The following is a 27,791-nucleotide window of genomic DNA, read 5'->3' on the forward strand; positions in this document are numbered from 1 at the left end:
ATGGGTTCTAATATGTAATAAAAACGTTCAAATGTATTAATAGTTTTAAATGTATAAATCTACCCCAGGGGTAATAAAAGTGACCTTAGCTGATGAACAACCTTTGTATATATTTTTATGCTCTGATTTGTGTTAGGATGTTTTTAAAACTAATTTCCTACCTATTATGTTCATTCTATAATATTATTGCTGAAATTAAAATATTTCTTTGAACATGCGTCCTGGTTGTATATTTTATTATTACATGATTATGATAAGTAGGCATTATAAATACCACACGTATGCTTACATTTAAACTGGTGCAATGGAAAATAAAACAGCAACGTTCTAATTGTATATTAATTTTGTTACAATACATCATTACTTTTGTTCATTTCATAAAACTAGTTTGCCACCTCATAGCCACCGTAGCTCACCGAGGCGCAGAACTACACGTCGAGCTCCTATTGGCTAAGGTCGTCTCCGGGTGGAGGCGAGCCAATGAGCGCGGGCCACGGTACGACTGTGTTGTGTTGTTACGCTGCTGGTTGGAGAGACCGGTTGTGTGATGCAGTGAGTGAGGTGGAGAGAGTTGACTCGGCGGGCGCAAGCAGCACTACTACACAACCTGAAGAAACCTTGAACAAGATATTGGCTTGGCACAAAGAACAACCATGAGAGTGCTCTTGGGTGAGTTATACAAAAAACTAGACATAAAGGCATCAACTCAGACGCGTTTTATCGACTTAAATTCGTTGCATCCAAGCTGAGAGGTGCAGAGAGCCTAACTTTAGACACCATGTGGAATTAGTTTGGAGGTTAATATGACAAAAGGGGAATGGGGAAACAATTCTTTAAACCAGCTGAAGAGTTTTATGAAGCTTTTGTTTACATTAAATCCGTGCTTGTAGTATATTATAGGTACTGTACACTAATGGTGGTTGGGGGGCCTTCATTTTGGAGCGTAATAATATAATGCACTATTTCTTCATATTGAGATTCTGCTATCATCTCCTTTGTGTGCGCCTACAAGTCTTGTTGTAGAAAGTCTTGTTCAGTGTTTTTTATTTATTTAATAGAGCTGATGAGATCATCTGCTGTACTTCAGCAGCGTTGATTCTCCTCCTTTATCTTTTCAGGTGTGTTGGCGTGTTCTCTGACTGTACTCTCTGTCCACGGTCTCTACTCTGCCGGAGATGATGTTGTTGAACTCAACCCCTCCAACTTCAACAGGGAAGTCATGCAGAGTGACAGTCTCTGGCTGGTCGAGTTTTATGCCCCCTGGTAAGTTGTAAAATTGTGGTGGAACAAGGATATTGTGTCAGTCATAGTCATCTGTAGTTATAGATCAGGTACTATCTAAAATGCTAGTGCTGAATTGGCCCAATTTGTTGCTTTCTTGAATGTAATTGAAAGTATGAGTCATCATAGCTACTCTCTCTTTGACACCAATTTGCATTGTTTTACATCTCATTAGTCTTAGTTTGCTTATGATGCAGAATACAGTCATGAGAATCATTATTACACCTGTGTAGCTATATGTTTCAAGATGTTTAGATGTTTGTGCAGTGCAATAAATGAAAGGTATTGTATGATTTTTGTTTTTAAAGGTGTGGTCACTGCAAGAGCTTGGCTCCTGAATGGAAGAAAGCAGCCACAGCTTTGAAGGTAAATTCAGAATTTCTGAAGATTGCCTCATAATGCAAAAGATTGCCTCATAATTATATACTTGATAATCAAGAACTGAGGCTTATTTAGAACCGGTTCAATTTACTGCCACAGAATGATTTATTTAACGTCTGCATTCTTCCAAAGTGTAGATAACAAAATGTAGTATACACTATCATTGAGATGTTTTAGGGGTCAGTAAGATAAAAAATAATAATAATACGATGTTATGGCGACGGCGTGGGGTGTGTTGATCGTTAGCGAAGGCCCTGACTGAAACCCCACGGTACGCTACTGCTAATAGTTACTAAATATTTTAGTTGGTAACATTAAAAATCTGTTATTTTAAACTTTACACAAAGTTTACACTTTCTTTACAAAGAATGAAAAAAATTAAGCATATTGAACATGAATGTTTTATTTAATCTGAACTAAGTTTAATATCAGAAGTTTCTACTGACCTTGACCGACTAAAGAGGCTAAATAAACTAGTAAAGATTTTCACGTGAAAGGCGAAAGTCTGTGCACCCCTATCTGTTATGTTGTCACCATGGACCAATGGTAGTACGAAGATGTTTAGCAGCTGGAGCAAGCGGTTTTAAACTCCCAAAACTAAAATAGTTTCGGCCCTAATTTTGTTTGGAATGACATCACAGGCCGGTTGCATGAAGCTAGCTGAACAAACTCAAAGTTTCAGAGTAGGTTTGGAATGGACAAATCCAGATAAATCCAACTTGGTTTAGATCAAGTTCAACAGTCTCTCAAAGCTTGGTATAAAATCGTTCTGTCAACTCTGGTTTAATCCAAAGTTTGCGATTAAGTCTGAAGCACATGAAGTTCAAAAGAATACATGTCGATTAAAATAATTATGTATGCATGCATTTCATCTATATTAATATTTGGCTGCAGTGCTTATGAATTAATATAATTTATATGTATATATTTTATGAATTGAAACTAATTAAAATTAATATAATAATTAATTAGCACCAAAAGATGAGCAATTTTGTCAAGTTTTCACTCAAACTTCTTTAATTTTGAATGAGATACAGGGGGTGTGGCTTTATTGCATCTTTACTTGCAGCTGATTGGTCCAGTTTGGGTTTACGATCTCTAACCTAGAATAAAACCTGCTTCAGAGAAGGTTAGCCATGTAGTGCAAGTTAAGATGAACACAGCTAAAAACCAATCCACCTTCTTGAGCCTGAAAATCTAATTTGCTCTAATCTCGAACTTACCTGGGTTGCAACTGAAACTAGCTTTGTACTACAGGCCACACATCAGTTATTCGATTCCTCTTGAAGTATATTGGGGCCTTTAAGCAGCACTGTTTTTTAACATTTATGACAATAATAATAATGTTTCTTGAATACCAAATTAACGTATGGAAAAAATACAAATTTTACATCTTATTGTTTTACTGTGTTTTAAAAAAAAAAAAAAATCATAAGAGCCTCCAAAAAAAAAAAAATCTTACTGAACCTAAACCTTTGAATGTTTGTATATAGCATTTAGGATTAATTATTTGGTATTCTTTTAAAAGAACTGTGTTAAGGAACAATATTTGTTGAATGGAACCTGAATCATTTTATTCTTTGATTCCCATCACTTATTTTTGTATCTTAAAATTTGAAAGTAACAAGCAGCCTGTCTCACCACAGTTGTAAATTGGATAAATCAGTGACAATGAATATAAAACGGATCATTGATAACATTTGTGTTTTGGTGCAGGGCATTGTGAAGGTAGGTGCTGTGGACGCAGACCAACACAACTCTCTGGGAGGCCAGTACGGCGTCCGAGGCTTCCCAACTATTAAGATCTTTGGAGCCAACAAACAAAAACCAGAGGATTACCAAGGTTCAGTTCTGCATTTTCATAAGACATCTTAGCATGCATGTAAAGAAAATGTTTTATGTCCATATTAACATCTGTTGCTCCTATCTAAGTAGTTAATTTTCTCTTTCCTAGGTGGCCGTACCAGTCAAGCCATTGTAGACTCTGCTCTAAATGCTCTTCGCTCTCTGGTCAAAGACCGACTTGGTGGAAAGACTGGAGGCTCAGACTACAGCAGACAGGTATTGAAGCAGCTAAGCATGAAGATTTTGTTATATCGCTATGTTTGCCTACCATTGATTGACTCCTCGTTGATTTTTGTGATCAGAGTGGAGGTGGTGCTGGCAATAAGAAGGATGTGGTGGAGCTGACCGACGATAACTTTGACCGTACCGTGCTGGACAGCAATGACATCTGGTTGGTGGAGTTCTTCGCCCCCTGGTGTGGACACTGCAAAAAGTATGTGGGTTTCTCCATGTCTTTCGTGCATCATAAGACCTGTCATTCTGCTGAAATAGTACCTGCTCTATGCATTATTGAACTGCTGAATCCATTATTTAATTATTTACAAGGATTCAAAGACACTATGAAATTCCTCCATTGGCTGGGCTTTCCCTTGTTGACTTTCTTTAATGTTTTCAGTCTTGAGCCGGAATGGACAGCAGCCGCCACAGAAGTCAAAGAGCAGACGAAGGGTAAAGTCAAACTGGGTGCTGTGGATGCTACTGTTCACCAGGGCTTGGCAAGCCGCTATGGGGTACTTTATTTGAATTTTTTATATATATTCATTTGCACTTTATTTTACAGTACATGTACTTAACAGTCCCTCCAGTGTTTCCCAATCGCTGAATGCAAAAGCTGTAATGCGTTGTTTTCATAAGGATACAGATGTTGTGGTGCATGCGGAGTATGTGGTCTTTGTGAAAGTGAATCTTTCTCTGAAAGACTGGGCGAATTGATTACTCAAGATGGATGAATGACCAAATAAAAGTATGATATGCCTGATAACACAAAAAGTCAATAAAAGCACTTTATCCACCACTTTCCCGAACTCTGACCTTTCCCATGATCGCTATGGCAACGTAGAACACGCCGGTAACGAACTTCCGGTTTATGTTAGTCTGTACCGTTATCAGCTAATCTATTAAATCTAATTTAAATCTAACAACCATAATCTTGGTTGTATTATGAGGATTCAGGAGTAGACTTTTACAACACCGCTTCAGGCAAAATGATCACATGTCCCAGATGGTCGCATGGATCCGACTATCTTACAATAACTTACTAATATCTGTAGCACTAAGCGATTCACCAGAGTTATGCGGTGCACACATTTTGCCACTGTGTGGCTGTTCCTATGAACCACGCAAGAGTTACCATTCCGTCCATGCGCCTCTAAATCGATTTTATTTTATTATAAATAAAGGTTTATTTGTTTCTAGTTATTTATTCTGTTAGATATTTCCACTTTACAGGAGTCCCGCAAAATAATTTTATTTTCCCGCGACACGCACACAATAATATCTTGCCACTTGCATCCACATAAAATATGATCCCGCGCCGCACTCGGTTGTGCTGGGTCCCGCGGGAGTGCATGTCTCTATTTAACGTCAGTTGTTCGAGCGGTCTTGCTACACAATACATCTGTAAATTATTGAAAACAATAAACATACCCTTTGCAAAAAATTATACAGTTGTACTGCAGTATTTTAAATAGGTTAAACTAATATATAAACTCAATAATTAAATTTACAGCAATGAAATGTTAATTTTTATTACAATGCACTTAAATTAATTGAAGTTCATGCATCTATTTTCATGTCGATTAAAAAAATAGTCTACTGACAATGTCTGACATGATTTCAACAATTACAAATATTAAAATATAAATATTACTTCTACATCACAATTCTTGAGTTTATTTGAAGCTCGTTGGGCATTGAATGGAGTGCGTAGGGTGCTAGCAACCCGTCAACGAAACGGGTCCGTTTATGTTGCATGGTTTATGGAAGCAAGTAGGTTTCTGAGGTGAGAGACCCAGGCACTCTGCGCTCATTAACCCCAGCGAAAGCAGCCTTACCTCGGCTCGTCCTTCTAACGACTGCCGCTGCCTGGCAGAAGCCCCTCCCATGACGCAAATTCGCGTCTGTTGTGTAGTGAATGAAGCGAATGGAGTCAAAATGTTCATGCGTCCATGTTCGCGCAAAAAGCACTATTTATTTGCGTCACTCGCGTCTGGTGTGAACGCAGCATAACTGTTCTGTGTGCTAAACCGGAAACTGAGATGCCGTCAACCGGAAGTATCGAGTGTCATGGCGACGCCCACTAAGACTTGCAGGAAAGTTGTGGATACCACATACTCATGCGCTCCTGACATACAGACTGATGAACAATCTAAATAAAATACACAGGATTATGACTAAATTTCCATCTTGGCAGTTATATCTTGAGTGAATAAATTTGGGACGTGTGACCATATTGGGTCCGTGCTTTACTGTAGGCAAAGTAAAAGCAACCTAATATAACCTATACCCATCAGCAACAACTGGAAAAAAACAAGCAGTAGCTACTCAAATGTAAAGCAATATTTGTATCTTTGTTGTATTTATTTGTCCTCCTATCATTATTTTTTTTAGTTCTTTATTACTAACTGTTTACTCAGTAATTAATCATTTGAGAACTTTACTTATATTAGGCAATTGCTTATTGCTGTGATTTACTTTTCCCAGATATTTCCCACCCTAAGTTATCATGTCATTAAGGCTACACAGTACACTACTGGACTAGCCTTTTTTTAGTAAGACTCCAAGATTTGTGCATATTGTTTGTTCTATTAACGTGCATGACTATTGTGCGTTTAACATAATATAGTAAATGTGGTATTATAAAAGAAAAAAGCTAATTTCTGGAAATAGCCACCACAAAATCAGTCATTTTGATAAATTTTGCTGGAGGGACTTAAGTACTGGTTTAAAAGCACATAAGTATGTACATGCAGAACAGGATTGTAAATTTAAGTGCTACCAACAATCCTTATATTGACCCTGAGTTATTTTCAGATCCCAGTTATATCTCACCAACAAAACAAAAAATTATTCTCGGGTCATTGGGTTCACTAACAGTCTTTTCTGCTGTCATTATTTATAGATTCGAGGATTCCCCACTATCAAGGTCTTTCGTAAAGGAGAGGAGCCAGAGGACTATCAGGGGGGACGTACCCGATCTGACATCGTTGCTCGTGCCATGGACCTCTTCTCTGATAACATTCCTCCTCCAGAGCTTCAAGAGGTCAGTGTTTTCACTTCTATTTTTTATTGTATATTATAGAATGTTGTAACTAATGTGTATAATTTGGTTCCACTTAATTAAGTGGTCCTTATATTAAACCAATTATACATTTAAATATGAATTAACTACATGTAAGAGTTACTACATTGGTTTAGGGTTAGTTGCATGCAGTTACACAATTTACATGTTACAAGGACACTAAAATAGTTACTAGTAATAACTAATGTTGCCATTTATTTTGATAAATATTTTGTAAAGAAAAAATGGGTATATTTTGCTTTATATTCATGCGTTTTTTACTTCCTTTAGATTTTGAGTGAAGACGTTTTGAAGAAGACCTGCGAGGACTATCAGCTGTGTATGGTAGCTGTCTTGCCTCACATTCTAGACACAGGTACGATACAACATCAACCTTAAACACTTCAAAGCGTTTCATCAAAACTATTGTTTTTAATAAAAAGGTGAAATGACAAGCCTCTTAAACGGGAATGGCTCTAGGATGCACAATATATTGGTTACAGGCTATTGGATACGTTTTTTGTTTTTGTTTTTTTGCCAATAATTGGATATTTAATTGTGCATGATCACTACTTATATTTTTACATTTAGATTACATTTGCGGTCATCAAACCTTCACTTAGTTAACTAATTTAATAACCTTTAAATGTAATCTTTACAAAAAGGAAAGAAAAAAAATATATATATATATAATTTTTTTTTTTTGTAAAGATTACATTTAAAGGTTATTAAATTAGTTATATATATATATATATATATATATATATATATATATATATATATATATATATATATATATATAATAAATGCAAAATGCTGTGGTGCTTCAATTCACTTTCTGCATTTAAATTACTTTTTTTTCTTCTTTGCACTAAAATGGTATAGAACTGTAATGGCCACCATTTACCAGATACTTGTAAGGTAAATTGGACACATTGTCTTGAGTTTAAATATTTTATTAGCTCTTGCGCAAAGTTTCCACAAAGAACTGTTCCAAACTGCGTTAAGCCTATATCTGAAAAGATTAGTCTATATATATACAATTTTGAAATTAATGCTGAAAGGGATAGTTCACCCAAAAATGAAACTGATCCCATGATTTACTCACCCTTGAGTCATCCTAGATGAATATGGCATTCTTCTTTCAGACGAATAAAATTAGTCTTTATAATAGCATTAATGTTAGTTGTAGATCTGTTTTTGAAGTCCATAAATGCAGCTGTCTGGAAAATAAAGTGCTTCCATATGGCTCTGGGGGGGTTAATGAAGGCATTCTAAAGTGAATCGGTGTGTTTAATTTTTTAATAAAAAAAAATCCATATTTAAGCCTTTTTTTTTCCTATGTAAATTTCTGACCGAATGCCTTCTGTTGAAAGTGCCTCTCGCTGTTCAAAATGTTTCTTACGTCTGACGAGTAACTGGTTGCGCAAGCCTTTTGACCTGCAGAAGCACTTTCAGTACTTTTGACATTAATTGAATACGAAAGGCGATAAGCCAAAACGTTACATAATAAAGTTTGAAATATGGATTTTAAAAAAAATAATTCTTACACAAACTCACTGATTCACTTCAGAAGGCCTTTTATTAACCCCCGGAGCCGTCTGGAACACATTATTTGACAGACAGATGCATGCTTTATGGACTTTAAAAACAGAGCTCTAGTAGGGCTGGGCGATAAATCGATTTTATGAATTAATTCGAGTTTTTAGTTTACGACTAAAGTTTTTAAAAGTAAACTAATACTTTTTAGTTTAGTTTAGTTTAGTTTTCTCTTTCAAATCCGCCGACGCTCCCCTCTGAGCTCCCGTAATGGCTCAGCCCTCCCCGCGTGCGTTTGACACAGAGGTACACAAACAACAAGGATCGCGTCTAACAACATACCGTGTCATTCATAATTGGTTCAGTTTTTCACAGAACAATTAACAATACCCCGCTGCAAAGTGTGTTTGAAGTCTGAACGGAACCGCGGTAGGCGCTATACTCATTTAAAGCTGCGCTGACACGAACGCAGCGCGAGCTCACACACGGGCCAATCTCGTGACAGACACGATACACAGCGCTGGTGATCCAGTGAGAGAGCGTTTAAATCAACACACCATCGCTACTGTGATCTAGAGGAAGCAGTCGGCGCACAATTCTGTTATAAACCACAGATATCAGATCAAACAGAGCTGAGCGAAGGTCAGGGGTTTCAGTCACAAAACACCAACATTTACCACGATTGTACTGTAGTAAAACCACATGGATTTAATGTTGTTGTTGTCATTATTTATCTCAGGATTCGTACAACCTTTTGAGATTGAAATTCCAGCACTTTCCAATGGTTTTCAAGAGCTTCACACTTATTTCCAGCACTTAAAAGCTCTAGATATCCGATTGTAATGTTATTTTTAATGTGATGGTTTGTAAAACTAAAAGTTTAAAGGGGTCTTGTGAAAGAAATAGTCGAATGTTTTTTTTAGTTTATTTTTTTAAAATGTGTAATCCATTTTGTAGCATTTTTATTTTAAAAAAGATATGAAATGCCCACCACTATAACCAGCAGAAGAGCACTTATTGATTTATTAGCGATTTTCACTCCCTAATGTATGGAAAGTACGAAGTCACAGTCTCAGGAAAAACTAAACTTTTCTTCAAATTGTGACTAAATTACAGTAAAGCAAAGAGCTCCTTTAATAATCACTGAAGCTGTCGATCAGTTCAGTGTGAGACTATTGAAGAACAATGCTAATCTATATTTAATAAGAGCATTAGGCTACATTTAAATTTTCCCTATACTTTTTTTGCACATTACTGTTGTTAATAAAAGTTAATTTTATCTGCATATCAATTCATAAACCTTTGATATGTATACTGTATATTGCAAAAGATATGGTGCCCATTTATACTGTGGAAAGTCGGGGGTTATTCACATGCGGAAAGTTTTGCACCCCAGGTGGCACTTCTACCAAGCTGCAAATATTTAATTTTACCTAAACAAAATAAAGTTAAAACTTGTTTTGAACAATTTCTTTGTCATCTGCAGACTGATTTTAAGTAGGAGGGGAAAAAAATCGTTTTAAATCGTAAATCGAATTTTTGGTGAAAAAATCGGGGATTTTTTTTTTGGGCCATATCGCCCAGCCCTAAGCTCTAGTTACAATTACTACTTATAAAGCTTGGATTAGCAGGACATTTTTTTTTTTTAACGTAACTACAATTTTATTCGTCTGGAAGAAGGTCATGTACACCTAGGATGACTTGAGGGTGAGTAAATCATGGGCTAATTTTCATTTTTGGGTGAACAACTTGAAGTCGTCTTCCATTGTAACCTGTGGTGGTTAAGTATTTCAGTCACAAGATGGCACCAGACAGTCAACAACAGCGGAGTCGCACGTTAAGCCTATAAGTACTACCAGTCAAGATATCTTTTAGTACCTGGATGAGCGGTGTTATTCACTTTGGCGGTTATCTGGGAATAACATACTGCTGGAATGCATGATTGACCAATCAGAATCAAGTACTCCACAGGGTCGTATAATACATAATAACAGTGCAGTTGCCGTTTCATTTGAGTTTACTTAAGTTTTATTTATTTTGTCTTAGTTTAATTTATTGTTGTATATTTCCGTTAGTTGCCTAGGCTAATATCTAAAAAATTTCACCACCAATTTGTAATAAGCAATAACACACAACACTGTTCATTTGATTTTCTTTATGCTTGCAGGTGCATCAGGAAGAAACTCTTACCTGGAAGTGATGAAGACCATGGCAGAGAAATACAAGAAGAAGATGTGGGGGTCAGTATTTTCAGCATCATCTAGAGTACAAGTTGAGATCAGCCTGTCCATAAATAACACATCAGTACATGTCGCTACTTGTGTGCCAGAGACGAGACTTTAGGGAATAAAGAGCGAGATGCAGTCATACACATGACACTCTTTCCTCTCTACAGTTGGTTGTGGACTGAAGCAGGGGCACAGATGGAGCTGGAGTCCTCTCTCGGGATCGGTGGATTTGGCTATCCTGCCATGGCTGCCATTAATGCTCGCAAGATGAAGTTCGCTCTGCTTAAAGGCTCATTCAGTGAAACGGGCATCCATGAATTCCTCAGGTAACAGAAGGCTGGAGTTTGTTACTGGGAAAAAGTTACGTCACTGAGACCGTTAGCATACAGTAAATTTAAGGTGTTGTTTATAATGGCCCTTCTAACTGTCAGCCTGTTTTATGTTGTTAAACTATTAATGTCTTTATTTATGCAGGGAACTTTCTGTTGGCCGTGGCTCCACTGCTACGGTGGGAGGTGGAGCTTTGCCTAAGATTAACACTGTGGAGCCTTGGGATGGAAAAGATGGAGTGGTGAGTAGAGGGAACATAGTGAGTGAATGGATGTCATCCTTTCCTGTTCTCAACCCCCTTTTTTTGGCCTTTCCTCAGTTGCCCATGGAGGATGACATTGACCTGAGTGACGTGGATCTGGATGATCTGGAGAAGGATGAATTATGAGCCAGGTCTAAACCACTTGGGTTACTCTGAGACCCAAATGATGCCCATGTCTTCTCTCCCATGGATGAGGGGACGGTTGGGACAATAACTTCCTTAAGACTCTGAAAACATAGACATAAAGCAAATGGTTGTGCAGCTTTTTAAAAGAAAACATCCCCGTTAGTTTAAAAATTAGACTTTTCTGTATGTACATCATGATTGAGTGATGCTCAGCCTCAAGATCCTTCACTTTTTGATTTTGTGACTGATTGGTTCTTTCAATCAGCTTGATGAAACAGAATGTGACTGTGATTTATCAATTACTTGTTTCCAGTAAGCAGATGTCACACAGAGGCTCTTCATTGGACACTTTCTAATATGTTTCAGTTACGAGATTTAATCCGATGGTACTGGTCTTTCTGGTAATGAAATAAGCCAATGGTTATTTATATCAGCCTTTTGTGTGAATTTTTTTTTTTTTTTCAGCAGCTCATTTCACAGGAGTTACAAGAAGCCTAACATTGTTTCAATTTTCACCCTTTGTCCCTCTCATGTGACTTTTTTTGGGGGTTATTTGTTTTTTAAAATTGTGTTACTGAAAAGTATGTCAGCCAACCTATATCCCAGTTGCCCATTTGTCTAATGTGCTTGATCGGGTGTAATGTGGGCATCGTGTAGATTTTTCTTACACAGGTTTGTTTTGAAAGAAATGTTTTTGTTATGAAAATAAAACAAAAATAAATTGACTCGTCACAAACGTTACTCTGATAGACACCAGTGGCCTATGAATCAGTGGTTTATTGAGAATTCATGCAGACAAATTCACTATTCAGTTGTAAAGATGCAGCATTCAGACACGCACTGATGCTTTGGCTCGACAAAAATATGTCTGGACATCCAATCCCAGCTGCAGTATACAACCATCACAATTAACACTATACAAAATTAGAAATTACTCAAGTTAATATATATATATCCAGTACAAATATTAATTTTGGCATTTCACTTCAACAATCATTTTACAGAGAAAAAAGTACTAGGGGAGCGATGAAATACCACACATGCAAAAGAGCAAGTTAAGAGCATTATCCAATGTTTCCACTAACAGAACCTTGAAGACATTATGGTTGCATTCCATGGAGCTACTTATCCAACAGCATCTGTACAGTTCATGTTGACACTGGACTGGTGATAAATAGGACAAATAGAAACTAACCGCCTGTCTGCCATTCTATCGGCGCCATATGTCCAAACGGACAACAGCGTTTAAATATTAATGAGTAGCTTAAAGGCTGACGGCTACTGGGTTTGTTTGTTTTTGTTACCTTGAGGGTAGGATCGATTGTCAAAAGTTTGTCTGTCTGCTCATGTTAGAATTGAAACCAAAACAAATGCATAAATATATTGCACTTTCTGGATCATTTATTCTATCATACTTCAAATTTGAATGCTAATTTAGAGATCCAATACAATGGGGAAAAAACAACCAGCAGCCAACAGTGGCCATTCATTACTGTTCAAAAGTTTGGTTTCAGTAAAAAATTTAATTTTTTTGAAAGAAATCTTGTGTTCACCAAGGCTGCATTTATGAGCAAAAATATAGTAAAATTACATTTTAAAATAGAAAACAGTAATGTATTCCTGTGATGGCAAAGCTGAAGTTTCAGCAGCCATTACTTGCTGCTTAAAGGAATAGTTCATCCAAAAATGAAAATTAGCCCATGATTTACTCACCCTCGTGACATTCTTCACATGAGTTGAATTAAAAACATTTCTAGCTCTTCCAAGCTTTATTATGGTATAAATGGCTCTATAAGTGCTCTACGCGGTTCCGGGGGGTTTAATAAAGGCCATCTGAAGCGAATCAAAGGGTTTGTGTGAAAAAAATATCCAGATTGAAAACTTTATAAACTAAAATAACTAGCTTCTGGCTGATTTCTGTACACACCAAGAGTAACCCCTGACCTGACGCACAATGTACTGATGAACGCAGAAGCGCAGAGCATAGAGCAAAACAAAGCACTGGTCATGAATTAGAAGTCTAAAACAAGAATTTTTAAAGTGAAATGCTGGAGGAGTTTGAAATAAAAGACTGGGTGAACTATCCCTTTAATATTTTTGTGGAGACAATGGATACATTTTGGAGGGTTATTTGTAGAATAGAAATAACATTTATTTGAAATTTTTGGTAACAAAGTAGAAGATGTAATGCATCCTTTCTGAATAAAAGTATTTTCTTTCAAAAAAATGAATAAAACTTACTGACCCCAAACTGTTGGCATGTTCTGTTAGATACTAAAAGAAGCAATACTGTCCTTTTAAAATAAAGTTAAAGTCAATTACAATTGGCTGGACAGCAAACACCTCCGAATGCAGCTAGACTACCTGATGTATAAAACCCAACATCCAACCAAAAAGCACCTAGCACATATACTATGATGATCAAGTTTAGGACATGTCAAGGGAATGTAAATAGTGCCCTGGAGATATTTTAGCTTGATTTTAGCTTGATAGCTTGAAGAAATTGAATATTTACAGGCAGAACGTCATGTTTTGGCCTAAAAGCCATTCTGGGAATTTGCACGTGCGGTGCACTTTGAGTGGAATGCAAACCATTGAAAATATAAATATTTTTTATTCATTGCTTGTAACGAAAATGCTGCAGCCTCCGTAAAGAGCATTTGATTTTACAAAAATGTATGTAATGCAACCAATCATCAGTAGAGTATGATTTAAAATGTGGATATCTGTTAAAAGTGACTTTTGACAATTGAATTCAAGGAGTCATTTGAATTCTGACCCAGCCCAGACATTGGGTGTGTTTACATGCACACCGGTAAGCTGATAACTCAGAAAAATCAGCTAATTGAAATAATCAGTTTTCCCTGTTTACATGCAAACCAGTTAACTGACAATGCAAGTAAACCACGTTTACATGACTTTATTAATAAACCGGGTTATTTCCTTGTAGTGATGTCAAAAATAATAATGTCCGTATCTGACTCAGAGTTTTTCAAACGTTATGCCCGTTGTGATATTAAATAAAGCGTGCAACATATCAGCAGGAGATTTATGGCTCATATTATCCTCATGCAGTCACAGATTCTGCGTTTTGACTGAACCTCTTCTACTTCTGCTGCATGAGAGTACACATCTTTACGATTTTCTGGGTCTTAAAAGAGTCTGTGAAAAGAGTTTGTGATATATGTCCTCATTTCATTCAAAATGCTAGCTCGCTCTGTCTAGATGCGTTTAAATGTGCTCTAAGTTTGCGTTTTTGTCACCGATAACACATGCGCTCTTCAATTAGCTATCAGAAAGCAGGTTAATGCGTTTACATGCAGCACGAAATCGCAAGAGGCAAGAAACTATCTGTCCCGACCGGTTTATGCTTACTCCGATTATGACCGTACTCCGATAAAAGAAAACGGGTTACCGCGTTGACCATGTTCATTGTCGGCTTATTAGGCATAATCGGCTTAAGAACATGCATGTAAACGCACCCATTGACAACTCTTGCCAATCCAAACAGAATTACATCAAAATGAAAGACAGCTGGAATACTGATGAAACCGGTAACCACCCATGAACCAGGAAACTTTGTAAGCGGTAAAGATATAGAAATGCATTGATAACGCCAACAACTACCTTTCTAATAGTCTTTTCAGTGTGCCTGTGAGTGGCTTCCTGTCAGCTGCTTTTAAGACCTGTATTTATAACTGTCGAGAAGTGCTTTGGTCGGACTGCAGTAGTCTGACAATAGAGGGGTCGCTCTTGGCACCTTTGATGAATTCCTCCAGAGACAGTCTGCCTATAGATTTGGAGGAGAAAAAAAAGAACAATAAGCTTATTTTGTTCATTTCCAAGAGTAACATTTTAACAGTGATCAAACATCCTGGACCTAAAAACAAACCTAAATATGGCTTAATGGTTAATTTATGTGTTGGTGGTTGTCATGGACACTGTGAAAGAAGACCTTCTTAATTAGTATTTCTGCCTTTACTTGAAAAGCAAAGTTACATAAGACAAAAAAAAAAACTAAAACTAAATTTGGCTTAAGAAAAAAAATAAATTGGCAGCCGAGTACGAAAAGTACACTTAAACTCAAGACTTTGACTACTTTTTTAATTACAAATCTTGATTTAAATGTTTTTACTGTGAAAACAAAGACTATGTATATCATTGTTTTGCAGTGCGGTTTCTGACATTTTGTGTGGTTCAACTTAATATTATCAGTGAGTGGGAGACGGATCTCAGGAGGCGTACCATCGTTGTCCGTGTCCATCTGTCGGAATATCTTATCTGTGCGTTTCTCTGGCGTCGACTCATCCTCGGGCATCTTCATCACAGATGACACCATTTTATAGATTGCCTGTGAAAATGAATGTAACTGTGTGTAAAACATATGGTAGTTTGCTGTCACATGCAAATGTTGCAGTTTTCAACATATTTGATGAAACTGTCTTTATATTGCTGCAATTGCATAACGCAGCTGTCAGTGTCACCGCTTCAATCAACATTTCACATCAGTTTAATCAGTGCAAATGGACATGAGCCTGTTTCTCTGCCAGATAACGTCACTTTCAGATATAGTTTTATTGCAAGTCCTCTGTTGCAGGTGTAAAAGAGCCATCTATGTTATTAACATCGAGAGTCAACAGTCCCTTTGAAGTACCGAACAAAGCCTTTGTGTTTGGTCACCATTTGTGGCAAGACCATATGGCCTGTGGAACACTTGACTGAGGAGATCTGTTTATTCAGGAGGTCTGTATCACCAAACATTCGACTGAGCCAATATTGATATGGAACAAGCTGCTCGAAAAACAATGGCTCGCCAGCGAAAATACATTAATGCAAATGAAACCAAAAGTAGAAAGAAAAAAAAAACTCACCTGTACGATCTCCAGCATTTCAGCTCGGCTGATGTATCCGTTACCGTCCAGATCGTACATGCTGAAGGCCCAGCGGAGCTTCTGCTCCAGGCCTCCGCGCGAGGTCACGCTCAGGGCTATTATGAACTCCCGGAAGTCGATTGTGGCGTCGCCGTTGGTGTCGAAGGTGCGGAAGACGTGCTCCGCGAACTTCGAAGCGTCACCGTAGGGAAAGAAATTGGCATAGATCTTCTTGAATTCCTCCACTGTTAGGTGGCCGGACGGACAGTCCTTCAGGAAGCCGCGGTACCACTCCTGCAGCTCATGGTCCGTGAACTCCGTATTCTCACGCAGGTCGTTGAGGACCTCGGGTCGCAACTTGCTATTCTGTTTACCCATGATGAAATGCGGACAATTCCCAGACCCTGTGTCTGAACAAACACAAAGAAATGAAGTAGCTACTTAGATATTTTTAAACCCAAATTGGCCTCCTTTATACTTTATACACAAGCCACAATAAAAAGAGTCACATTTCCTCTGCCAGATGTACGTTTCAGAATAATGGAAAACGTGTTAGCCTTCCAAATTGAAGGAGTGGATCATGGTATCCATGGAAACCATTTAATACCTTGTTAAGGTGAGAATTTATTGACTTCCTCACAGTGGGGGAGCAGGTGAGGTAAAGGGGGGAGGACACTGAGCAGCATTCAGGGAGGCTCATATGAGGGCATTACTGTCACCAGACCACCTTAGCAACAATCATGAGGCCGTGGGTTACCAGGGAGATGAAGAAGAGTTTTTTTTTTTTTTTTTGCATGTGTGTGTGTGTGTGTGGGGGTAATTTGGAACGGTTGGCGTCTCTTACTGTACATGAGCCTGTGCTTGCGGCGCTAAGAGGGGGCAGAGTGTGAGGCACTGCTCGTTCTATTTAAACAAATCATATAAAGACCATATAAACGGTGAGGTGGCAGGGAGTGAAATTTAACGATAGGTTATATAAGCTACATGGCCATATGCACTCACTACTATCCACTCATTCTACTACAGCCTCTTCCTCCATTCTTTGGTTTTTCTGTTCATATTTCTGAATCTTGATTGTTTACAGTTTACTATAAGGTCATCCCCATTTTTTTATATTCACCACAACAATTTTAATTCATTAAAAAATACATGTTAAAAGAATGCAATTTATAAATATATGATCTCTTCTATGATATACAGTATGATCTCTTCTCTTCTATGTCTCATGTTCATTTTGATTTGTCGAGGTGGGGTGGGGGGGTTGTAAATGTCAGGGTGATACAACTGTCCTACAATCATAATCAAGAAAGAAAGCCCCATTGAAAGCATAAAATTCTTCAAAAGAAAAGCTTGACAATCCTAATCTTAAAAAAATATATATTTTAACAACCACTTTAACAACAACCATTTTAACAACCACTTCAAAATCAATTAATGACCAAAAATGTCATGTGGTTCAACCAACATGCAACATTTTTTTAAAGCACATTGCAGACTGTGACTGTGTATTGAAGTCGGGGCTTTTAAAATATGATAATTTAGTAACACTTAAGTATGGGGAACACATTCACTATTAACTTCAACTTTTGCCTCGATAAACTCCTTTACTGCTTAATAGTTAGTACGCTAGTTTTTGTTTTGTTCGTTTAAGTTTAGGAATTGGATAGGATTTAGGGATGTAGAATATGATTGTGCAAAATAATATGTGCTTTATAACAGGGTTCGTACACCTTTTCAAAGGTCAAATTCAAGCACTTTTCAAGCACTTTCAATGTCCATTTTAAAGATTTTTTCAGCACCCAACGCCGCTGTAAATTACATTCCAATACATTGTCAAAATTATCCTTTTCTATTTTTAATTAATTTCTCTTTTTTTGTGTGTGTATGTCTATTAAAAGTCTAGGCAATCAAATAGTTCTTCTGAAGGGATCACTTTATATGATAAAGCTTAAGCTTTTTTTCATGATTATAATTATCTCACAAATATGCTTACAGTGCATGTTCTACAATGGGGTAATTGTGTTGCGGTATCTTACATACAGCACAAGAAAGCTTAACTTTAAATGGTAAAAAGAAGAGAAAACTGTAATAAAATAAGAACAAATAAGCAAAAACAATAGCACAAATAAATCAGGTAGGCCTAGGTCTAACTGTAGGTGATAAACTGAATTAAAAAAAAAACAAGTTATCAAATTTAAAATAACATTGGATTTTCATTGTAAAAATTAAATACATATTAATCTGTTAAAGTTACACAAGTTAATCAGTAAAGCGCAGCAAGAGATCTTTTGTCTTTTTGTAGTTTGCATAACTGCTGCCCCTTTAAGACCTGACGCAAGTGTGGAATCAAAACACTGTTCCCGTTACTCATTCTTCTGAACTGTTTACGACTGTATTTACGTTAATACACACCCAGATGAACAACATAACATAACATTTTTTGTGTGTATTTAACCATTAATACGCTGGGAAAAGGAGCTATTTTTTTATTTTATTTACTTGTATGTCAGAGGTCGGCTTTATCAGAGCTGCCAACTTTTCAAAAAAACTTAGAGTGAGATTTGGTGGTGCCAACCAAAATGTTGCCGTACAAAGCAAAAATTGCAAAAAATAAATAAACAAATAAATAATAATAATAGCTCTCTCTATATATGCATCTGCATTTAAATGGGGTACTATTGTTCGTTTGTTTTTTGCATCTATATGGCGGTTTGTATACATCCTATAGACACACACAATTTTAAAGCACTATAGAGACAGTGGCGTAACTTAGTAATGACGGATCCAGTGAGGGTATGACAAAAATGGTAAAACTTTAGTTTAGGGTCCAATTCTATATTAGGATATTGGCTGTTTATTGCTACTTATAAATCAAATATTAAGGCCTTATTCTGTATAGGACCTACATCCCTTAATCATAATAAAGGCACCGTTTTATAATCACTGAGATTCCAAATGTGAGGTAGTTAGGGGGGTTCGGGGGCATGCACCCCCGAGAAAATTTTGATTTCTATGATCTACATATGTGCATTTTAATATGTTCTGAAGACCAAAAAAATTTGATAACAATAGCTTAAAAACCATGTCAAGGACAATTTTCGTCAGTGAAGAAAGTAAATCTGGTTAACTGATATTTATGTTTTATGAATCATTTTTGCAGACACGTTAATTTATTGAAGGCTACTGGGAAAGGTGACTACGTTTATTAAATTAATTCACAATATGCACACATTCATTAGGCTACTAATCTTATGCCCAATACAGGCAGAAAAAAAACTGAGCTATTTAAAGGGATCCCATGGTGTTGAGACTTGTATGGCTTAATATAACATAAATGATGTCTCTTACTGAATTATGTGGTAGAAAACCCATGAAAGATCTACGTTATTTAAAAAATCGATTTTATATTTGGACCATGGGCGGCGCCATTTTGTTTGCGTTCTAGGTTGATGACGTAGAGTGGTTGAACTCCTCAATCAGCTGGCATTACCCGTAGCTATTTTTACCACAACGCAACTCGAAAATTGTTTCAGAGTTAAACAAAACAAATGAATTGCTTTGTAATTGTACTTAAAACACACTCAAACATACATGTGCACACAAACTCACCTACACAAGTCACAAACAGATCGGCGGGCGCGCACACAGCTGACAGACTGCTCTGTCTCAATCGCATGCATCATCACAAAAACATCCTGCCTCTCTTCCTCACGTTACTTTATCCCATCGTCCTACCTAGATATTTCCCTCTGCTGGTCACATTAGGCATTATAGTTAATCTACTATCAACAGTCTATCTAGGAAACAGGATGTGTTGAACAGGTTATCAACACAGATTGAGGGTTATGTATGCGCGCACGCAGTGCGTGCGTGTGTGTGTGTGTTCGCGCCGATCTGTTGGGATGTGTGTGTGTGTTCGCGCCGATCTGTTGGGGGGTGTGTGTGTGTGTTTGCGCCGATCTGTTGGGGTGTGTGTGAGTCTGTGTGAGAGAGAGAGTTTGTGTGCACATGTATGTTTGAGTGCGTGAAGTCGGACAGCTGTTTGTAAATCGGCTTTACACTTGCGGTGGAACGTGAGACTGAATGACTGCACTCGAACATGTCCACTATGGTGTCGGACAACACTACAAATGTCCGTCCCTTCAAATAATGCCCTATTTAAGGGTATAGGGTCGATTTCAGATTCAGCCCCTGTCGTGGAGACTGAGCAGACAGAGCCTGTCGTGTGCGCGCCCGCCGATCTGTTTGTGACTTGTGTAGGTGAGTTTGTGTGCACATGTATGTTTGAGTGTGTTTTAAGTATAATTACAAAGGAATTCATTGGTTTTGTTTAACTCTGAAACAATTTTCGAGTTGCGTTGTGGTAAAAATAGCTACGGGTAATGCCAGCTGATTGAGGAGTTCAACCACTCTACGTCATCAACCTAGAACGCAAACAAAATGGCGCCGCCCATGGTCCAAATATAAAATCGATTTTTAAAATAACGTAGATCTTTCATGGGTTTTCTACTACATAATTCAGTAAGAGACATCATTTATGTTATATTAAGCCATACAAGTCTCAACACCAGGGGATCCCTTTAATTTACTGAAGGCAACAAATGGAATTGATTTAGACCATTTTAGTTGGCCGCCCATGATTCAGACCAACTAAAATCAGTAGCTTAGTTTGGTATAGTTCTTTTTGCGTGCATCTCTCTCCAACACACACAGAGATTCGCGATTGCACTGGACACGTTTTAAGTGCAGGCATATTCTCTGAGTGAGCCCAGAGAAAAATCTTCCAAGTGCAGCGTATCTGAGAGCGCACGCAGAGTTCTCGCGTACGAGCAGGGAGATTCGCTCTCGGCACATTACATTCCGCGCGCGAGAAGAGAGAAATTTGCGCTCGCGCATTATATTTCGCGCGCGAGCAGAGAGATTCGCGCTCGCGCACTACATTAATGTACTTTCGCGCTGCAATAATGCGCTCTCGACGGGGCATCCCAAGATAAGGCGGGGCCCTAGGCGACCGGCTCTGATTAAGAGTTGCTCATCAGGTAGATCTATAGATAAACTTATCTTTCAGGCATTTGACCGACAGGGTTGACACTTCAGCGTGAGAAATAAGGGGTGTGGCGTGTGAGCGTGTGAAACCAATCAAATGCGTGTGTCTCACGGCCAATGCGTGAGAGTTGGCAGCTCTGGCTTTATAACGGTATGTGCGCACTTCAGATATGAGCGCGAAATCTGCGGGAATTTGTAGAATTATTTACAATCCTGTGCGAAATTCAGACCGATCACACACTAACACACTGTCATAAAGAAAAATCCAGCAGAACGCGTCGACACGTTAGTGTTCAGAGGGTTAACCTGTCGGCCGGAGGCGGAGGAGAGCAACAGGTGTAAAGAGGAGGTTTCAGATATTTCATTATCGATGCATATCAAAAATATATTTTTGACAGCACTAAGTTACTTGTATGACCATCTGACACTATTTTTATGCACTGAGCTAACGTTTGTAGGTTTTAATTTGCGGCTAACGTTACGTTCACTGCCTTTTCCACAAATGAACATGCCATAACGGACATGCTAATCTTGCATTAGTACTCTGTCACTTATGCAAATTCCTAGCTAGCAGTTAATAGCACAAGTTAAACAAAAAGGCGCTAATGTGTAACGTTAGGCTACCTAAGTTACTTTAGTTAGCTTACTTGAAAGTCTAACGTTATGACTTAGCCTACCTTTCATGTGACTCGAAAGAGCAGACTCGCCCATAGTGAAAAGCTGCAAGTGTTTTTGCAGACTTTACAAGAGGCACTTCGTGGGGTTTGTGCCTATTTGATCCAAACTTCGAATTTAGCATCATTCAGCCAACGTTCATTGAAACTACAACATGGGGGCGGAGTCACACATGACGGGCAGATCGCGAGCACAGCAGGTTTCATTTTAGGCTCTCCAACATTTTATTTCTACATTTAATAAACGAACTATTTAGTCAGATAGGTATTTGTTTTAAAATAAATACTTACAATTTCAAGCTTTTTTAAGCACTTTATCCAAAATTCAAGCACTTTTCAAACCTTGAAAATACAAACATCAAAATTCAAGCACTTTCAAGGATTTCAAGCACTAATACTAATAAACAACCAATATCCTATATGCATGCTAATAACCTAGTTAATAGCAAGAATTGAACCCTAAAAAAGCTACCAATAATTTTTTTTAAGGAAAAGAACAGGTTGTAAATTTGTATGTAATCCAACAGAAGAAGTATTATATTAATAATTAATTCTATAAATAAATAAACTATAATGTAATGTATACATTTTTATTTGAGGGTTATGTTATATAACATTTTTTTTTTAAATCAAACCCATATGAAACCTACAAAAAGTACATTTCCAAGAACTTGCAAAAGATCTTGTACTGTAAGTCAAAAGATACAAGTCAGCGAGCCACTATCAGACCTGAGTAAGCTTCTGCTGCAGAAGACCATAAAAAAGCACATATTTTTGTTTGCAAAAATACATCTTTCTTTCCGGAGAAGTGGGTTGCCCTATTTTAGCCCACAAGCTTTTGGTTTCAAGACTGCAGGGTTGTAAGTGAGATCATGGCTCATTATAAATATAAATTGGTGTTCCTGTGACTAAAATACCTTCTTCCATCTTTCTTGTGCTGCATCCACAGAGCAACACTGTGATCTGTTCTGCTAAATAAAACCTCATGGGTTACTGAGAAGGCCTTTCATTTTCAAAGATATCAGACATATCTGTTTATATCTGAACAATTTATTTCAGTTAAAGTTACACTCTCTCAAGGAGGTTCTAATCTACCATTTTACCTAATCGAAATACATTTCATAGATACTTAGACGTGGTTCTTTAGATATGTTCACCTCTTGAGAAAATGGCTTTGCTCCATTGCTTAGTTTGTCAGGGCCATCATAATGGTGGCTCCTCCCTTGGCTGGAGTCACATGGGTGAAGCCACTGGCCTGGCCTGGCAGCGCAGGCAGACAGACATAAACATGGGCGTAGCTTGCTGCTCCCTCCCTTTTCCCTCAGACACTCGAAACCCAGAACTTTCCATTCTGAAGGAAAAAATGTAAGCTCATGCTGCTGTCAAATGGAAAAAATCAGAAAAAAGAAGGGTCCCCATAGGCCCTCATCCAGCAGAAATAACAACATCACAGGAGGCACAATATATAGAGCTGAGACTCAAGCTCGCATACTCATTCTCTGTGAAGGAGGAACCAAAATGAAAGACTTGATGAGAGGAGTGAAGAGTTGAACACAGCCCTAATTTTCAAAATGCCTGAAAAGCTCCTCACAAGAAAAATAAATCAGACAGAAAAGTGATCCGGACGGAGAGCAGATGGTGTATTACTGTATGCTCCAGTACCCCATGATTCATAAGCATCTTCTTCCACTCCAGTCACAAACCATAATTCTTTACAGGTGGTTTCACAACTGGTGTCAGTCTTTCTATAAACCATACATGGTTACCCAAAGGAAACTGGGAAAACCATATTCAACTTATTTTCTACGTAAGAGTGTATTTGTAAATAGAATGTTCCGGTGTCATCCGCTTCCAGTTATTTTTAGCTGTACAATGCTGCTGGATACTGGAAACCTGCATGTTTTACCATACTATTTTAATGTATTGTCTTAATTATAAACACACTGGTTTGTAGTGCAAATATTTTTACCATTTCCTGCACTTTGTTACTCCATGTTATTTCCCTATAGCGGCCAATGAATTGGAAGCCTCACACATTCACAGAAAAACGGCTTACTTCCACATTGAACTTCCGCATTGTTAACACTGGAAGATTGAGCTCATGATTCTTATAGGGATAGTACAGCCAAAACGGAAAATTCTGACATCATTCAAATACACTCATGCTATTCCAAACCTGTATGACTTAATTTCACCAAAGAATGTCATTTTTTCATTATATTACAAAAAAAAATGGAAACTGAATCCTTAAAGTAGGCTAGCATAAAGTATGTTTTGTATAAAAGTCTTTGATAGCTGTGTGAGCTTTCACTTGTTATTTACTGATAGTCTTAGCATACAGGACTAGTCAGTTGATTGGAACTTTAGAACTAGATCAGGGGTGCATTTCCCAAAACCATAGTTGCTAACCAAGTTAGCAACTTTGTTGGTTGCAATGCAATTTCCTATTGCCAACCAACTAAGTTGCTAACAGGTTAACAGGTTAGCAACTATGGTTTTGGGAAACTCACCCCAGATTGATTCCTTCTGAATGGTTTTGTGAACCAAATAAATTGATTCACTGAAAAGATCATCAACTAAAAAGAATAATTTTTTTCACAAATCAGACGTCGTCATGAACTACAGCAAGCATGATCTCATCCCTTACAGTAAATCGAATTGGTTTCTCACACAACGCTATTGCATTACTTCAGAAAACGCACTAGTCATATGAACCCGTTTTATGATACTCCAGAGTCCTTGTTAAAGTTTTGATCGCACTAGTCACCATTCATTGTACCTCTTTTGGAAAGAAATTACCAGTACATTCTTCAGTATTTTCATTGTTCAAGTTTTCCAGAGGAAGGAAAGTTATACAGGATTGGAACACCAGAGTGAAATGATGACAATTTCATTTTTGTGTGAAATATCCCTTTAAGCGTGAAAATAGATTTGGAAATGTTAATCATTGTAAGGAAAAAGCCTAAATGTACAGGTCAGCCAAGCTTGTGCGAATTTAATTTTGATTTTTCACTTACTAAAGCTGTCTGTCCAAAAGAATACATATGCATTTGTTAGTTTACCATATTTTCTACATTTATCCTAAAAGCCAGTTTCTATTACACAGGTCCACGTTGCACTTTCTTCTCCCTGAATCTTTAACCCTTGCCCGTTCTCTCTCTGTCATGTCTCTAACTGAAATATTCCCTCACACACTTATATTGCATCGGTCTAAACATTCCTTTTTTTTATTTCTACACAAGATCTAGTTTCCAATTTCCCTCCCAGTAGCCTTGGTTGCACAAACTTGTCTTGTTACCCCCACCCCCCTCGTTTAACAAGCCCCCATTACAACACTGCCACTCTGGCAAATGTTGTGTCTCGCCACCAGATTCCACACACTCACACGACATGCATCTTTTTTCACAGACCAGTGTGACAGTGCAACTATTGCCCTTAATTCATTTCCAAATAACAGCTTTCATTACACCCCCTTCAAATCAACCAGGTTGCCATGTGCATGGATCAAACAACCAGAGAAAAAAACATTACTTGGAAAGTGTGGGACAAATTTTGTACACATCAGTGCAATTCAGCATGCAGTTTTACAGTATTCATCTTTGACCAATCATGCATAAAACATAAGCTTAATTAACTGTGTGTGTGTGTGTGTGTGTGTGTGTGTGTGTGTGTGTGTGTGTGTGTGTGTGTGTGCGCATATGTGTTGGTGTGAGGCTCATTAAGCCTTCTATTCCCCAATGCGGCCTAACTAAAATGCATCCTGACAGGTGTCAAAAGATCAGTAGAACAGAAAACCCAGTTTTTCTGCTGCTCCGGTGGACCGTAAAATTACAGGAAAACAAACAATCCACTTGTACTCGTGTCTGAGAATGCAGGGTATTTTTCCCAGAAATAGCTTGTCGCTAAATGTAATGATGTCAAGAGGTCATCCAATACATTTCCAATCGTCCTGAGCAGGGAATGATTTTCCCAGAAACAATTTTACACATTTTGCTGGTATTTACCAGAACCACACCAGACAAGAACTAGGGATGGAAATAGAAATGTAATGTTGACAATGGTTCCGGGTTTTTTTTCAGATGCTGACGGCAGGCTGGCAGGTATGCCACTGAGATGATTGCAAGGCATCATGTAGAGACTTGATTGGAAAAGTGGGGAATCGACCTCTTACTCCTGCTGTGAAGATCATGCTGTGACCCAGAAGGTGATCATAACAGAGGGGAAATTAAGTGTACAAATGACAACTGAATTGGAAGAATAACTTATTGTTATTACACCATCTACAGACTGGCACTGAAAAGAAGATGCTCTGTAAACATAGGAGTCTATCATAAGCAGTGTAGCTATAATTATACACCCAGTATTTATAACTAACTAAATATTTTCATATTAGCCTAAGTCATTTTACTCTGTGGATAATCGAGGAATCTAGTGATATAATGCAGCCAATTAAATGAAAGGGTCAAATAGTCACTTAGCATCACAAGGTCAGCTTTCCTGAGCAATAAAACCATTCCATGCTTACATCAATTTATTTGTATGGTGACCTGGCCATGAACTAAAACATCAATAAGAATAAAAACTAAATGTTTCAAACTTAGAAATAACCACCTGTGCCATTGTGAAAAACATCGTAGACTGCTAATATGAGACATAAACTCAGTATTTGGTCAAAAATGCATTAGTTTTAAAGAGCATAGGAGAGCTTTTCTCGATGGACCGCTATCATGTAAATAGGGGTTAACTTACAAAAAGCGGCATATGTTGACAAAATCTATCAAAGGCTTAGAAAAGACAAACTTACCTCTAAGAAAACGACAGAGATGATATGTTCCCCAATTTGTCAGCTGTAGCCAAGTCCGTCTGAAGAAGGAGTGTCCTCACAAAACTTTCAACATTTTCGCTATGAAAAAAACTCACAGAAGCTTCCAAAAAAAAAAAAAAACGAACTAAGGTAGCCTATGCTTACACGTACAGGTCGATCTTTTACTCTAAAAGTTGGAATGTTGTTTTAATAAAAGGGAATCGAAAAAGTTATAAATTGAAGAATATTCTACAGACTCCATAACATCTCAAAGGCGCACTTGAAACCTCATCATTGAGCGAGAGACCTGACACCACACACACAGATCTGGTCCGCTGTCAATGGACGAGTCCACCACTAGTCTGTAGGGGGGACTCGTGTATCTGAGAATGGGATGTCAGTATTATATATGAGAACGTTCACATTATAAACTCATGTTTCATGTTGTTGATATAAATATAAAATATCAGTAATATCAGACAAAAAATTGCAAATCAATAAAAAACGAGCACCCACTATGTTGCTGTGAGGGTAAAACACCCATGCTACTCTTTGGACGAGTCCGTACACTCCGAAGTAGAGCAGATTGCAAAAAAAAAGAGTAGGCTACAGATCTTGGTCGCTTACGGAAAAGAAAGCGCGCAGGCTACTTTAATATTTTTGTTTAACATCTTAAACTGATTCAACTAATTTAGGACAGAGGAAACTTTTGACAAAATAAGCCTAATGCAGATACAACAACAGTAGATCCAATAGAGAAATGTTGGCCTATGACCAAATTATATAGGCTGCCGATTTTATCAACTCACATCAAAATGTATACATGGTTATTAATTCTACACACGCTTTCATCAGTCTCTGAGCCAGCTGTTGGACACAAGTGTGAACCTCAATACAGTGTGGCCTGTACAAGATATGTAAACATGGGTAACTAGCCTACTTTAGGCTATGATAACTGTTATCTAATCAAATACACCACAAATAAAAGCCCTTTTGTGGGGGTTTACATGCGTGACTTTGTCAGTGATTTTATGGAAATGTTAAAATAGTATTTATTCTTAATATATAATGCATTTTCTTTATTCAGGTTATAATTTGTCATGCTGGTCTTTTGTGCTGTAAAA

General features: G+C 37.7%; 2 protein-coding genes across 3 annotated transcripts; one reads left to right on the top strand and one right to left on the bottom strand.

Annotated features, from left to right (window-relative positions):
* The first annotated feature begins 513 nt into the window (after positions 1-513).
* Positions 514-11,997, top strand: pdia6 (protein disulfide isomerase family A, member 6). The gene is made up of 13 exons (XM_067417615.1): positions 514-669; positions 1,119-1,263; positions 1,590-1,647; positions 3,379-3,505; positions 3,617-3,723; positions 3,810-3,940; positions 4,124-4,238; positions 6,629-6,769; positions 7,079-7,163; positions 10,494-10,566; positions 10,722-10,880; positions 11,029-11,125; positions 11,204-11,997. Exons 1-13 carry the CDS (start codon positions 654-656, stop codon positions 11,270-11,272), a joined length of 1,323 nt encoding a protein of 440 aa, XP_067273716.1. The 5' UTR covers positions 514-653; the 3' UTR covers positions 11,273-11,997.
* On the bottom strand, positions 11,718-26,997 carry hpcal1 (hippocalcin-like 1). 2 transcript variants are annotated; one of them, XM_067417616.1, is made up of 4 exons: positions 26,668-26,997; positions 16,144-16,553; positions 15,518-15,623; positions 11,718-15,062 (listed from the first exon to the last, which is right to left on the bottom strand). In XM_067417616.1, exons 2-4 carry the CDS (start codon positions 16,519-16,521, stop codon positions 14,965-14,967), a joined length of 582 nt encoding a protein of 193 aa, XP_067273717.1. In that variant the 5' UTR covers positions 16,522-16,553; positions 26,668-26,997; the 3' UTR covers positions 11,718-14,964. The 2 variants fall into 2 exon arrangements, with proteins under 2 accessions (XP_067273717.1, XP_067273718.1); XM_067417617.1 differs by lacking the exon at positions 26,668-26,997 and adding an exon at positions 23,021-24,124.
* Between the last annotated feature and the right edge of the window lie 794 nt (positions 26,998-27,791).

Source organism: Pseudorasbora parva, chromosome 15 (genome assembly GCF_024679245.1).
Source record: "Pseudorasbora parva isolate DD20220531a chromosome 15, ASM2467924v1, whole genome shotgun sequence".
Lineage (NCBI taxonomy): Eukaryota > Metazoa > Chordata > Actinopteri > Cypriniformes > Gobionidae > Pseudorasbora > Pseudorasbora parva.

What these genes read in the sequence shown, in the direction of transcription:
- pdia6 (XM_067417615.1), top strand. An exon ending in GCCTCACATTCTAGACACAG is followed by an intron (nt 7,164 to 10,493) that starts GTACGATACAAC and finishes TTATGCTTGCAG; the next exon opens with GTGCATCAGGAAGAAACTCT. An exon ending in TACAAGAAGAAGATGTGGGG is followed by an intron (nt 10,567 to 10,721) that starts GTCAGTATTTTC and finishes TCCTCTCTACAG; the next exon opens with TTGGTTGTGGACTGAAGCAG.
- hpcal1 (XM_067417616.1), bottom strand. Translation starts at nt 16,521, where the DNA reads ATGGGTAAACAGAATAGCAAGTTGCGACCCGAGGTCCTCAACGACCTG. An exon ending in AAATGCTGGAGATCGTACAG is followed by an intron (nt 15,624 to 16,143) that starts GTGAGTTTTTTT and finishes TCATTTTCACAG; the next exon opens with GCAATCTATAAAATGGTGTC. An exon ending in GATGGACACGGACAACGATG is followed by an intron (nt 15,063 to 15,517) that starts GTACGCCTCCTG and finishes CCAAATCTATAG; the next exon opens with GCAGACTGTCTCTGGAGGAA.